At 53.1% G+C, this 13,935-nt stretch overlaps 1 protein-coding gene across 9 annotated transcripts in view; it reads left to right on the top strand.

Moving 5' to 3' along the window:
* Window positions 1–13,935, top strand: part of DYSF (dysferlin) — a gene marked incomplete at its 5' end in the record, with an annotated part of 228,163 nt that overhangs the window by 45,022 nt on the left and 169,206 nt on the right. For 5 of the 9 annotated variants that reach the window (XM_079721044.1, XM_079721041.1, XM_079721042.1 and 2 more), the window contains 3 exons: window positions 3,567–3,672; window positions 12,132–12,246; window positions 13,508–13,600. In XM_079721044.1, coding sequence (XP_079577170.1) covers window positions 3,567–3,672; window positions 12,132–12,246; window positions 13,508–13,600 — 314 coding nt within the window. The remainder of the gene's footprint in view (window positions 1–3,566; window positions 3,673–12,131; window positions 12,247–13,507; window positions 13,601–13,935) is intronic. The other 4 variants (XM_079721048.1, XM_079721046.1, XM_079721047.1 and 1 more) reach the window with 1 other exon arrangement.

The raw sequence follows: 13,935 nt of genomic DNA, 5'->3' as shown, positions 1-13,935 counted from the left end.
CTTTCACAAGTTCTAGGGCAGGATCCACCATCAACCTGCTCAAGCAAGTCCCTCCGTTCTGCTGCCCCAGTTTCACAGTGTCGCATTGTTACCCAGAAACTGGGTTTGCCTCTTGGTGGGTGTCGAGCCAAAAGACACAACCAAGTCAAAGACCAGGAGAAAGAAGTATTTATTACTTGCAGCAAGTAAGGTGAACTTTGGGGAATCCTTCCGAAAGCAGTGTCTCCCCGGAACAGCAAAATTGGGCAAGTTTTAAGCTATGGGTATATGCATATTCGAGAAGGGGCTTGGGCAGTAGGCAGAGTCAAAGCTTTAGTTGACTGAAGGCATGAAGGTCAGAAAAGGTCAACATCACCATCTCTTAGATCCCAGCTGATCTGGTGGTTGAGTGCCTGAGGGGGGATTTAAATTCTGAACAGCTCAAGAAAGTGCTTTAGGCTAGTCTTTACAATTTAAATAGAACTGGGAGTCTTCACAACTGGTTTGTTATCTTTGTTATTGTTACTTTTGCCTTGATAAGTTTGTCCTTTATGTTCTCTTAAGGTCATTATTACTGAGATCTATTCAAGGACAAGCACTGCGGCCAGGATTAGATCACAAAATGGTTTAGGCCCAAAATGGCTTCTCTTATGTCAATGAGGCCATGCCTGGTTCTCTTTCTCTGGGGACTCCCTACCCCATCTGCTTACAGCATGGATTCAGGGGTTCTCTGCACCTACTGTCTGGTTTTTTTGACGTTGCCCAGGTCCTAAGGACACTTCAGTCAACACACTGGTGACAGGGGCCTTCCCCTCGCTGGCTCTGGGATGGAGACTCTCCAGGAGGCCCAGTTTAGTGAGCTATGGTACAAGCCTGCTCTGTTCTGCAAAGGACTATAACACAAACCAGTCCAAATTCTAGAAAATTCGATTCCTAGCATCATGAGGGGTGTTAGAATCCTGGAATGAATATTAGCAAACATCTCTCCTTTTAGCCCTATTAAAAAATAAAATTAAACTAAGTAAATTTGAAGATCTAATTGGTTTTTTATTCAATGAGTTATGAATCTGGCAGCGTCCCATCTAGCAACTAGAAGGGCACTCCATGGGGTTGGAAGATTTTATAGGCAGAAGGAGGGTAGGGCAAGAAGGTATTAACAAAAGAATATGAAGGGTTATTTTTAAGTCAGGACATCAACTTTTTTGGGTGGGGAATGGACAGGCAAGGGTTTATCATGCAGATTGCCTCATCTTCTTCTGGATGGGGTGGGAGTGGGGTAGAGATGGCCCACAAGACAGATTACCTTTCTGGTGCTTGACCAGAACATTCTAGACTGCCCTATTAAGATTACATTTCTGGGAAAGGTTGAAACTGCGAGATCAGACCCGGTATTAAATCTAGGTTTGGTATTGGCCTCGGCCTGCAGCGGCTTGAAGCAGGATTTTGGTTCCCCAGCCAGAGACTGAAGTCAGACCACGCTAGTGAGAGCGCTGAATCCTAGCCACTAGACCACCAGGGACAGTGGCCAGTGACAAGGCCCTGGCCCGTTGGCTTTGTAGAAATGAATTTTCACGAAGAGGCAGACAGTAGTGAAATAAGCAAAGTGTTTATTAGGAGGAAAAAGAGTACATGTGAATAGACTCACAAGGGCGGGCTCAGAGAGAGAGCCGCGCCCTCGTGGTAGTTTGAATCACTTTTATGGGGCATTTTGTCCAGGTTTCCTCTGGCCAATCATCTTGCTTTGCCCGGCTCTTTGTCCATATTTGGTTTAACTCAGGGTCCTCCTCTGTGTGTGCGCGCATCTCTTAGCCAAGTTGGATTCTAGTGAAGAGGCCTATACTTAGGTTGACATCACCTACTATGGGGTGGCGCCCCTCCCTTTTTGACCCCTGAGGAGCCTTTCTGCACATGTATAGTCAGGAAGGCCTCCTTGACCAAGAGAATGAGAAAAATGTGGTCTCTTTGTCTCTTATCTGGGCAGGGCTCAGCTCCTCTCTTCCCCTGCGATTACTGTTATCTTAAAGTGTCCACCGGAGGCAAAGTCCAGCTATTTACCCTGTTCCTGTGGTTATTTTTATCTGGAAGTGTAAACAGGAGGCTGGCTGTAAATGTCTAACCTGGAGCCCATCTATCTCCTGCCTCACACCTTTTGGCAATTGTGAATAATGCTGTTATGAACTTGGGTGTACAAATGTCTCCTTAAGTCCCTGATTTCAATTCTTTTGGGTATTTACCCAGAAGTGGAATTGCCAAATCATATGGTAATTCTATATTTATTTATTAAAAGCTTTGTAGCGTTATTATTTTTTTAATTTTATTTATTTTTGGCTGTGTTGGGTCTTTGTTGCTGCGCATGGGCTTTCTCTAGTTGTGGTAAGTGGGGGCTACTCTTCGTTGCGGTGCACGGGCTCTAGGCGCGGGCTTCAGTAGTTGCAGCATGTGGGCTCAGGAGTTGTGGTGTGTGGGCTCAGTAGCTGTGGCTCGCGGGCTTAGTTGCTCCACAGCATGTGAGATCTTCCCGGACCAGGGATCGAACCCATATCCCCTGCATTGGCAGGCAGATTCTTATCCACTGCGCCACCAGGGAAGTCCTGGTAATTCTATATTTAATTTTTTTGAGGAACTGCCATGCTGTTTTCCATTCCAACCAATGGTGTGCAAGGGTTTCAATTTCTCAACATCCTCGTGAGCATTTGTTGTTAACAAGCAAATGATGAGAGTACACCTGTGGCTGGTCATTGTTTGTGTCCTGACAGTAACGTGCAGGAAGCACAGCCAAGTCCGATGTAGGCACTGGGCAACCGTTCTGGTTGACACAGGCCACTCGCTGCCCTGATTTCCTGCTGCTGCTGCAGGATGCAGTTTGCTCGCTTTTTAGCTTAGGGACACACCCTTTTTCCTTGGCACCCTTTGAAGGGTACCTTCACTGAACGTCAGGTGGTGACCTTCTCTTTCCTAAGAGCCCATCCATCTATGGGCCCCCTCCCCTCAGTCAGAGATGCGGCCTCAGGTGTGTGTGGGGTGATAGTCTCTTGGGAGTGGGGCATGCCTCCTCTGCCCCAATTTTCCTTTCTCCCTGTCCCTGAAGATAGGAAGGTCTGTTTGTTTTTCATTTATCATCATTGCTGGCTGAGCTCTGGGAAACCAGTGTAGATGGTCTGTGTAGCTGTGGGTCAGGAGAGCTGCTGAGGCAGAGGAGAATGCAGATGCAGTGGCGGCGAAACTGCCCCTGCTTTCAGGAGACGCTGCTCTGGTGCACTGTTCAGGTCTGATGGGCAAATCAACCCAGGCAGATGGGGTGGAAGGGCTGGGCCCCTGGGTGGGGGCGGGGCAGAAGGGGTCAAAGTTGACCTTGGGGGAAAGTGTCTCTTGTCCTTCTCGTGCAGGGAGAGGGGCCTGGTCTTCCAGGGATGGTGATGGGGTAACTGGGGGCAGGGCTGCTGGGGGAGCCTTGAGGGGTCCTAGGCATTCTAGGCAGATCAGTTGGTCTGTGGGGTATCTGTGAGGTGGTAGTGGTGAAGGGTATACGGGAGAGGAACTGGGCGCATTTGGCTGCTTTTCTACAGTCTACTTTTCTCTCCTCTCAGGTTCCTGGGGGAGGCCAATGTCCCACTCCGGGAGGTCCTTGCCACCCCCAGTCTGTCTGCCAGCTTCAATGCCCCGCTGCTGGACACCAAGAAGCAGCCCACAGGGGTAAGTGTCCACCGGCCTCTGCATCTGGCCGGTTTCTGTCTGAGGCTTTGCCCTCCTGACCCCAGTGGTGTGTCAGAGTCCAGCCCCCAGCAACCAGGCCCGGCCTGCCCTGGCTGGAGCTCGGTGGGCCCGGGAGGGGCTCAGGGGTGGAAGGGATGGGAGGGGAAGAGGAGGGACCTGGCCCCATCTGCCGGGCTCAAGTCAGCCTTGCATCACAGCAGCCTGCCCCTGGGTCACCTCCCGGGATTGGTTTTCCCCTGGAAACCCGATGTCTTCCCAAGCTTCTCTGCAGCCTTGGTTATGGCGCCTCCATCTCCCTGGTAACCCTTCCTCACCATCCAAGCCCCTTCTCCAGATCTGGAATATCTGAGTCATCTGGGTCACAGATCACAAGGGAAGGGGAACAGACACCCCCCTCCTCTGCCCACAAGGACCTGTCAGACCCCCTTCCCTTCCTCCATAGTCCTTCCTGCTCCTCCGCCAGCCTTCCCAGTGCTCTCCCAGTCCTCCCAGACAATTCCCAGCCCTCATCTCTGGCCTCCCGTTATTTTTAGTGAGCTAAATATACCCTGCAGGGTTCTTTCTTTATGGTCAGTAGAATTCCTGACCTTCCCTCTGGGTCAGCCCCACCTCCCAGGATGCACTGCGGGGATAACAGTCTGGAAGTACTTCCTCCCAGCGGGGCCCTGGGGAGTCTCTCAGACAGAGTGTGGCTACCTTGCCCGGTGGAGTGTGTGCATGTGCATGTGCATGCGTGTGTGTGTGAGGTTGGGGGCTCTTGGCTGGCTTGGTGAGTCAGGAAGTGGGCGGTCTGGGCAGAGCTCTGAATGGAACCACTGCTGGGAACTGGGAGCTGGAGAAAGAGAGTGAGTGACTGAAGTCACACAGTGAATCAGCATCCAGGCTGGGACATGAATCAGGGGGCACATCTCCTGAGCTCTCAGTCGTGGAAGGGACTTGAATGGACTCCTGGTTCACTGCCCTTCTGATGCTGGAATTTTCTCCTAAGGTGCCTTAGGCCAGTGATGGCTGGGATGCTTCCTTGGTGGGGAAATGCCACTTCCCAGAGAGTTCATCCCTTTCTCAGACAGTGCTCACAGGTAGAACATTCTGGTTCAGTGCAGGGTTCGCTGAGCCTGTCTCCATAACCTCCTGAGTTGCTTTTGTCCTCCCTTGGAGCTCTTCAGCCTGCTAATGCTTCCTGTAGTCAGGAAGGGCTCCGGGACTGCTGAGCTACCCTTCTAGGGATCCTGAAGAGGGCCAGAGCTGGCTCCTCTGAGACGGAGAGCACGAATGCAGGAGTGGCAGGCATCGAGGCAGCTGGGGAAAGAGGTATTTTGAGTCAGGGGATCTGCTCGGTGCTTCTCCACAGTGTCTCAGGGACAGCGCTGCCTAGTTTGCTGAGGGTCGGGCCCTCAGTGCCTCCAACCGGGGTTTCTTGCTTCCTGGCTGGGCCACTCAGTCATCTCCTCACTCTCGCCCTCTCTGCATCTGCGACACTGGTGTTTCCTGCCAGTCCCCCTGCACCTGCTCCCCTCCAAGATCAAAGGCCCACCCAGCCGCTGAGACACCTGACCATGGGGCCGAGCCTGGCTGTGACTCCACGGATGCCGCACCTCTCCTCTCTCGCTCTGTGTTCCCACGCTCTGTCTGCACTTCCCGTGTGCCCGCTGGGAGCTGGCTGCCTTCTCCTCCCTGGGCTGGGACCCCTGGCTGTCTGCAGAGCTTGCCACTCTGCCACACACCATGTCTCCAGGAAGGGGCTGTGAGAGCCACAAGGTGATGGGGGGCAGCTGAGCACGGGCTCCGGGAGCTGGGGTAAATCAGGTTCCTGGACCCACCTCCAGTGTGTGTGTGGAGGCTTCTCCACACCAACCAGCAATACTCCAGACACCAGCTGGGTGGCCTGCGATTCAACTCAATCCTGACACTATCTACCTGGCTATAGCATCAGATCCTACAGGTTAAATGCTCAGTCCTGCCCACCACCCCCCTTCAGATACCAGTCGTAAGCCCAGGCTGTTACCTGTGCTTCTGACCAACTGGCTATGAATCAGAGGTTCCCAGAACCTCCTCCACACGTTCAATGAATTTGCTAGAGTGGCTGACAGAACTAAGAGAAACATTTTACTTACTAGATTACCAGTTTATTTATTTTAAAAAAATTATTTATTTTATTATTTTTGGCTGCATTGGGTCTTCGTTGCTGCGCGCGGGCTTTCTCTAGTTGCGGCGAGCGGGGGCTACTCTTCGTTGCGGTGCGCGGGCTTCTCACTACGGTGGCCTCTCCTGTTGCGGAGCACGGACTCTAGGCGCGCAGGCTTTGGTAGTTGTGGCTCACGGGCTGTAGAACGCGGGCTCAGTAGTTGTGGCGCACGGGCTTAGTTGCTCTTGGCATGTGGGATCCTCCCGGACCAGGGCTCGAACCCCTGTCCCCTGCATTGGCAGGTGGATTCTTTTTTTTTATTTTTTATTTTTTTAATGTTTTTTTTTATTTTTTACGGTACGTGGGCCTCTCACTGTTGTGGCCTCTCCCGTTGCAGAGCACAGGCTCCGGACACGCAGGCTCAAGTGGCCATGACTCACGGGCCCAGCCGCTCCACGGCATGTGGGATCTTCCCGGACCGGGGCACGCACCCGTGTCCCCTGCATCGGCAGGCGGACTCTCAACCACTGCGCCACCAGGGAAGCCCGGCAGGTGGATTCTTAACCACTGTGCCACTGTACCAGTTTATTATAAAAGGGTATAACTCAGGAATAGCCAGACAGAAGAGACACACAGGCAAGGTATGGGGAAGAGGCACAGAGCTTCCATGTCCTCTCCAGAAGCCCAACTCTATCCAGTCTCCACATGTTCTCCAACACAGAAACTCTCTGAAACACAGCCTTTTGGGTTTTTATGGAGGCTTCTTGACTTAAGCATGATTGATTAAATCATTGACCGTCAGTGACTGATTCAACCTCCAGCCCCTCTTCCATCCCTGGAGGTTGGGGGTGGGACTGAAGTTACAACCCTCTGTTCACACAGTTGGTCCTCCTGGCAACCAGCCCCATCCTTAGGTGGGGTCCAAAGGTCACTCCATTAACATAACAAGAGACCACCTTTGTCACTCTTGGCACTCAAGAAATTCCAAGAGTTTTGGAAGCTGTGAGCCAGGAAATGTGGACAAAGACCAAATATCTATGAAAAATATATTTTGGTCATCTCAGTGACCAAATATGTATGTCTTATAAATCACAATATAGCATGGGACCTCCTTCCCTGGGCCTGTGGAGAAGGTCCAGGACCATCTTCTAGCCCCTGTGATAGTGCTGAGTCACACTGCAGCCCCAGGCAGGTCCCAAGGCCCTCTGAACTGGGGCTCCCCACCCGGGGCCTGGGGCTGGTTGCACGGCAGTTGGGAGCACAGAGAGCTGGGGATTTGCTCAGAAGGGACAGAGAGCCCTGTCAGCAGCTGTGGATTCTCACTGGCCATTTACTGAGGCCGATTTCTGGGCTGAGTCCGATGGACAGAGCTTGCCAGGCATCCCCTGTTGGTTGTAGCTCGGATGACCTCACAGGGCCAAAGGAACCTGCTGATGGTGTGAGGGGAGTGAAGTCGGGGCTTGTGGGATCCTTAGAAAACCCCAGAGGGCCTGAGAGGAGAGGAGGGGCCTGCTGCAGGCTGGCCTGTGGGCTCCACCTGCCTGTCACTCGGTATTCTCACCCAAGTCCCTTCAGATGTGGCGTGCTGGGCTGTGTGCCATGAGAAGATGCCAAAATTATCTAGATGCCTCTAGCCTGAAGGGGAAAACACTACCCCCGTCCTGGGGGAGTCTCCAGGCCCACGAGGGTGCCGGACACACATGGAGGAAAGAAGCAACATACTCACAAATGTAGTTTGAGAGCAGCTTGCTAATGAGGGTGTGGCTGATATACCACGAAAACCATGTCGGAATCTCCTCAGCCTTAAATGCCAGAGTTAGGTCAGGAAGGGAAACCCGCTGGGTGACAAAACACGTGAAACCCACTGGCGGGGTGGGTCGGGGAGGCAGGAGGGCCCTGTGTATTGGGAGCAGGCACCGAGGTGAGCAGACACAGCGCTCTGGTGAATCCCGGAGTTTCCTTCAGGTGGTCTGAAGATGCTGCCGACAACCCCTGCCTCAGCTCAGGGCCACATCTTACCCTCTGCCGGCTGCTGGGTGTCGTCTGAGGGCAACGCACATGAAGTGCGTTGGGGGCAGTGTGGGGGGGGCTGGTCCAGGGTTTGGTCCTGCTAAGCTCCGTGTTGGAGAGCGGTGGCCCAGGAAGGAGGCAGCAAGCAACGGGGCTGAGCATGGCAGGGTGGGTGAAGGCCCTGGGAGCTTGGCCCTATAACCTGTAGGAGGATCTTATGGGGTTGTCCTCTGTCTCTGACTGTCCTGGTGTCCTGGTTTCCTGGGCCCTCTTAGCCTGCGGGCCACACAGGACCTTGCAGAATTCTGTGATATTGTCGACAGAATGGCGACAGGGGTGACGGAGGTTATCTGCTCCAGGGCAGCGTGCTTTGATGGACACATGACTGACTGGCAGTGGCCTTGTGATAGGACGTATGCATGGTGGTGCTGGGGCTGAGGGCCTGAGGGACGGGGCTGTCGGATGGAGCACCTTGATGTGGAGGGCCTTAAAGAGGGTCCTACTGAGGGCTGTGGGCCAAAGTCATGGTCTAGGAGAACATGGAGCTCACATACATCCCACAGAAAGAAAATCTCAGCTCTGGTTATGTCTGGAGAAGGGGACAGGCTATGAGATATGATGTCCCAGGAAGGATGGGAGAGGTCCTGACCCTGAGTGGGGCCCACAGACATGCCCCCTTTCCTTTAGATCTCAGTAGAGCTAGAGGCCTCCAGTATTAACCAGCTCTGGTCCTGAAGCAGTGGACCCTGGAGCCTGCCCCCTGCTGGCGAGATCTATTCTAGATCCTGGGTTTCAGATCCTCAGAAGCTGCCAGGGATGTTCCTGTTGTTTCTTGATGACCATGTAAAAGGTGGAGCTGGCTCTGTCTTGGAGGTCTGTTCACAGGCCTGGAGCCACTGGCATGTTGCCAAGCCTCCAGGAGGTTTGTGGGGGGCGCTCTCAGTGTGGAGGGACCTGATGCTCAGGAAACTCCGGGGGTGGGGTGGGGGCAGGGGTTACCTGGGTGGTCTTGGGAGTCAGGGGCTGCTGTTCCTTCCTGAGCCTCCACGCTAATGGCACCCAAGCCACGGCATGGAGCAGTTACACTCCCAGGGCTCCACTTCTGCACAGAGCCCATAGATGACGTACCGGAAGCCCCCAGGTGGTGAGGGCCGGGGGCTGGACAAGGTGAGCCCCAAGAAACAGGAAGTGGTATTCTTCAAAGGAATCTGGTCCCAGGGTCAGAGGACCTCAGCCACCAAGTGTTACGGGGCTTTATTTGTCTCTGCTGGGTGAGATTCCTGTGGTTATAGCAGAAGCAGATTTCTCAGATTTTGTTTTTTTTTTTTTTTGCGGTACGTGGGCCTCTCACTGCTGTGGCCTCTCCCGTTGCGGAGCACAGGCTCCGGACGCGCAGGCCCAGCGGCCATGGCTCACGGGCCCAGCCGCTCCTCGGCATGTGGGATCCTCCCGGACCGGGGCACGAACCCGCGTCCCCTGCATTGGCAGGCGGACTCTCAACCACTGCGCCACCAGGGAAGCCCTCAGATTTTAAAAACCTTCTATTTTAAAAATAATTTAAGATTCAGCAAAAAGCTGCAAGAGTAGTTGAAAGAATATTTTGTGCTAAACCATTTGATTCTATCTCCTGGCTCCTTACCCTGACTTTAGTGTGTATTTTCTCTGATTAAGGACTTTCTCCTACATAATAACCACAATGAAACCTTCAAAATGGGGAAACTAACACAGCTATAGTTTGCTGGTAGTTGACACAGCACTACCATCGAACCCAGAGACCCTCATTCAAGTTTCATCGGTTTTATCAACAGTGCCCTTTATCACAAAAGGATCCAATTAAGGATCATATATTGTGTTAGTTGTTTTGTCTCTTTAGTCTCCTTTCCTCTGGGAGAATTCTTCAGTCTGACTTTTATAGCCTTGTGACCTTGACACTTTGCAGAGTACAGGCCAGTTGTCCTGTAGAACGTCCCCCGTTTGGGTTAGCCTGATGGTTCCTTGTGATTAGATTTAGGTCATTAATCTTTAGCAGGAATAGAGCACAGTGATGCTGTGCTGCCCCCACTGTGTCCAAGGGTGGCACGACTTTGATTTGTTTCATTCCTGTGTGATTAACCTGGATCGTTTGATTAACTGGCATTTGCTAGGTTTCTCCACCAATCACAAATCCATTCCCTTTTCTAATGAGTAAGAATGCGGGGAGGGGTAGGTATTTTGTGACTCTGTAAATACTTTGTTCCATATCCAATTTTTACCCAGCAGGTTTGACACCCATTATTACTTCTTGGTTGGATATCGTTTTGATGGTTGCTAAATGGTGATATCTTAAATCAATTATTATTTTTTTCTGAGTTAATCATCTGGCATTCCACTGTAAGGAAAAGTGTCCTCCTGTTGTATTTATTCATTTATTTCTATATGGATTCACGTATTCCTATTTTATTCAATGGTTTAGTCTATTCCCGTCATTATTTATTTTCATGTTCAAGTTGTACCAGATTTGCCCTGTGGGAACCCTTGAAAGCAGGCTTCTTTGTCCTTTTGACATTTTTTTTTTAATCGTTTTGTGAGTACTTCCTTGTTTTCTGGCACAAAAAGGTGTTCCAGGGTCATCTTCTACCTTCCCTGGCCTAACCCTGGAATTAGTTACTGCTCCGAAGAGCCCAAATTGCCTTTTGATGAAGTGAAGGAAAATACAGCTTCCCAGGCCCACCTCAGACCTGGTGTCTCAAGGAGATGGGCGTGGCTGTGAGCCGGTCTAGGTATCTGGGGCCGCCTGAGAAGCTGTTGTCCGCGTTACTAGAGCTTAGGGTGCGGGACGCGCTGGCTGCTCAAGTGGCGACACCTGGTGGTGGTTCAGGAACCTGCATGGCTGTTAGGACAATGCCTTGGATCTGGGACTTAAAGGGTCTCCTTGACTTCCCGGGCCTCCTCCTAGGTCTCCTGGGATGGGGAGCTGGCTCCAGCCTCCTTCCTCGGTGTTCTGAGCACCCGCCCATTCCACCCCACCCCCACCCCACCCCAACCCCCGCTCCGATCCTGCCCTCCCTTAGACCGGCTGCCCAAGCCCAGGCTCCAACCTAAAGGGTTCAAGCTGCAGAGCTGGGTACATTCAGGACCTTGAGCTCCTTCCATCTCAGGACCAGGATTCGTTCCAGGAGTTTCCGGACATCCCTAATATTACTCAACAGAGACAGATGTCTAGTGAATTATGCTGAGTCGCTCAGAAGATGCATCATTAACAGTTATGTTTATAAAGCGTTTATCAAAATTTGGGGAAATGCTTACTGTCTAATATTAAGTAAAAGACAAGCATTTGCTGTACAGCAGACCTGTACATTATTCATTTAAAAAGACTGGAGAGAATTATATCAAAATGTGAATAGTGGTGGAATTATGGCAATTTGTTTTCTTTTACATTTTTCTTTAAGGTTTTTGTAATTCCCAAACTTTCTTACTTTAGAGTTTTTATTACTTTGATCGATTAAAAGGCTGCCCCAGGACATCTGCTGGACCTGTTGTATCAGGGAAGGCTCGGCCAGGCCTCCATGGCCTGGGAGCAGCAAGACTAGAGAGCGCCATGGCTGTACATTTTCTTCAGGTCCGGGTGCCCCTTTGAAGGGTGCCGGTCTCCTGGTTGGCTCAGGTGGGGTGGGAGCACAAGGCAGCCTTCCCCTGTCCATGTGAGTGGCGTGATGGGTCACTCTCCTCTCACTGGTCAAAGCCGGAGCATCTGGGGGTGAGATGGGAGACAGGGGTGCTTCTGGGAGGGAAGAGGGCTCAGAAAGGTGAGCAGCACCCTGAGACCCTCTCAGTGCTAGCTGGGGCCTGAGCAGAGCAAGGCCAAGCTGTCGGTAGATAGACAAAGGAGGACCCTTGGCTGAGCAGAGTGGCCAAGGGGGCTTTTTCCAGAAGATGGGCCTATGCTGAGAGTTGAAAAATCCTGCAGGTGAGGTTTGATCGCTGACTCTTTTATAGAAGCTTACTAGGCATTCTATTAACTAATTTAATCCTCATTTGACCCTATGCAGAAAGTGCTATTGCTATTGCTACCCCCATTTTACAGACGAGAAAACTGAGGCACAGAGAGTTTACAGATCTTGCCAAAGTCAAACAGCTTCTGAGTGGTGGAATTGACTCCAGATTCAGTGCTCTTAACCACCTGACTATGCTGATGGGGCCACAGCCTCCTGCAAACCAGACTCCATTTTTTGTGGAGAGACGAAAGGAATAGGAAGGATGCTGGAGGGCGGTGGTTGGAGGCCAACACACTAACCTGCTGCCCTCTCTCCCCCATCTCTTCCAGGCCTCACTGGTCCTGCAGGTGTCCTACACGCCTCTCCCTGGAACCGTGCACACGTTCCCACCTTCGATGCCTCTGGAACCCTCCCCGACTCTGCCTGACATGGATATGGTGGCTGGTGAGAAACCCACCCTCACCCTGGCAGGGCCCTGGGGGGAGAAGCCTAGCAGTGGCACCCAAGTCTGAGAAGGGGGTGCCTTCCTCATATTGGGGGCTGCCCAGGCCTGGAGAAGGGAGACTGTGGGTGGGTGGGGAGTCTTGAGAGCTGACTTCTGTCTTGCAAAACAAAGGGGCAGGAGGCGGGCTCCCCTAGGTGCCGCTAGGATTAGTGGGAGGATGCCTTCCTAGCACCAGCTGTTCAGGAAGGGGACTGTGCCAGGGCTGGGCACCCTGCCCTCTGCAGCTCCAGAGGGGTGGGAGTTTTAGAGGTAGGCCTGTGCTGAGATGGGGTCCATCCTAGGTGATGCCTGAGGCCCCACCCACTCCCCAGAGCTGGATGCCTCCCTGCCCTGGCACTCCATAGGCCTTTAGCAATGACATGTGACCAAAGAGCTGGATTTTCCCTGAAAGAGCCCTGGGCTGAAGTCAGGGGACCTGAGTTCCAGTCCTGCCTTTGACACCAAGTAGCTATGTGACTTTGGGCCAGTCACTCCCTCTCTGGTCCTACAGTTTATTATTTGTGAAGTGAGGAGACTGAATTGTCTAGGTCTCAAGGTTGCCTCAGTTCTTTTTACTTATCTCTCCTGGCTTTGTGAAGTGAGGACCCAGCCCAGGGTGGCTGGCTTGCCTAGTGCTGGGCCTGGGCGTGACAATCCAGCCTGCTGGGGTGAACAGGAAGCCACATAGGTGGGCCAGGTGGGGTCTTGCCCGTGAGAAAGATTCTCTCATGATGAAGGGAGCTAGAGGCAAAGCCAGCATGACACCCGGCAGCCCGTCTCAGGTGTGCCCCGAGCCTGTCCTGCGGCCCATGTAGGGTTCCTGGTGAGGCAGGCAGGGCAGGGCCCCTCTTGTTGGACTGGGCACTGTCTGAGCTCAGAGGTGGGGAGATCCTTCTGGACTGGGGTTGAGGGGGAAAGCAGGGGGTGCTCCTGGTGACCGAGGGTGGGGAGGCTGAGGGCCCCGAATGTTCTGGGGCCACTTTTGAGGTGAATCTGACAGAGTTGGGTTCCAGCCACTCGGGGAAGGCTCCTAGCGGTGACCAGTTCCCAGTCCTTCGCAGAAGGTGGTGAGAGGGACAGTTGGACAGATACGGCGCCTGTTTCGGAGCTTTGTGCCAGGCCAGGGCAGGCGGGGAGAGCAGGGTTGGGGGGGCGCCTAGCTTGGCTTCCCTCACCAGCTCCCTCCTCCCCTTCTGGGGCTGTGCCCTGCCCGTGTGCCAGGTGGGGGACAGAGCCGGGCTGAGACTTGGTCCCTGCTCAGTGACAGCACCGTGGACACAAGATACTCTGGAAAGAAGTGGCTGGCCCCCACGGGTGAGACGCGGGCCGGGCTGTCCCGATCCTACCACCTGTAACCGGCTCGCTTGCTGCCATCGTCAGCTCCCCAGAGTGGGACACGGTGGCCAGAAGGGCTCATCCTGCAGGACGAGGTGGGGAGGGCTGGGGCCATTCTGTCTCCTCCTGTCGACTCACTGGACTGACCACCCTCAAGTGTCAGCTGTTGGAAGCTCTTCTTCTTCTCCCTCATCCATCCTGGCTGAGTGGTGGGGAAAGAGAGGGGAAGGGGATTTGGGTGCTGAGCTGTTGGGTCCTCCATCGGGTCTCTGATGGAGGATCCTCCCAGGGGGCCAGAGGAACCCAGCCTCATC

The sequence above is a fragment of the Hyperoodon ampullatus genome (assembly GCF_949752795.1).
Source record: "Hyperoodon ampullatus genome assembly, chromosome: 15".
Taxonomy (NCBI): domain Eukaryota; kingdom Metazoa; phylum Chordata; class Mammalia; order Artiodactyla; family Ziphiidae; genus Hyperoodon; species Hyperoodon ampullatus.
Note: the sequence above shows the minus strand (reverse complement) of the source record. Positions and strands in the feature narration are given on the sequence as shown.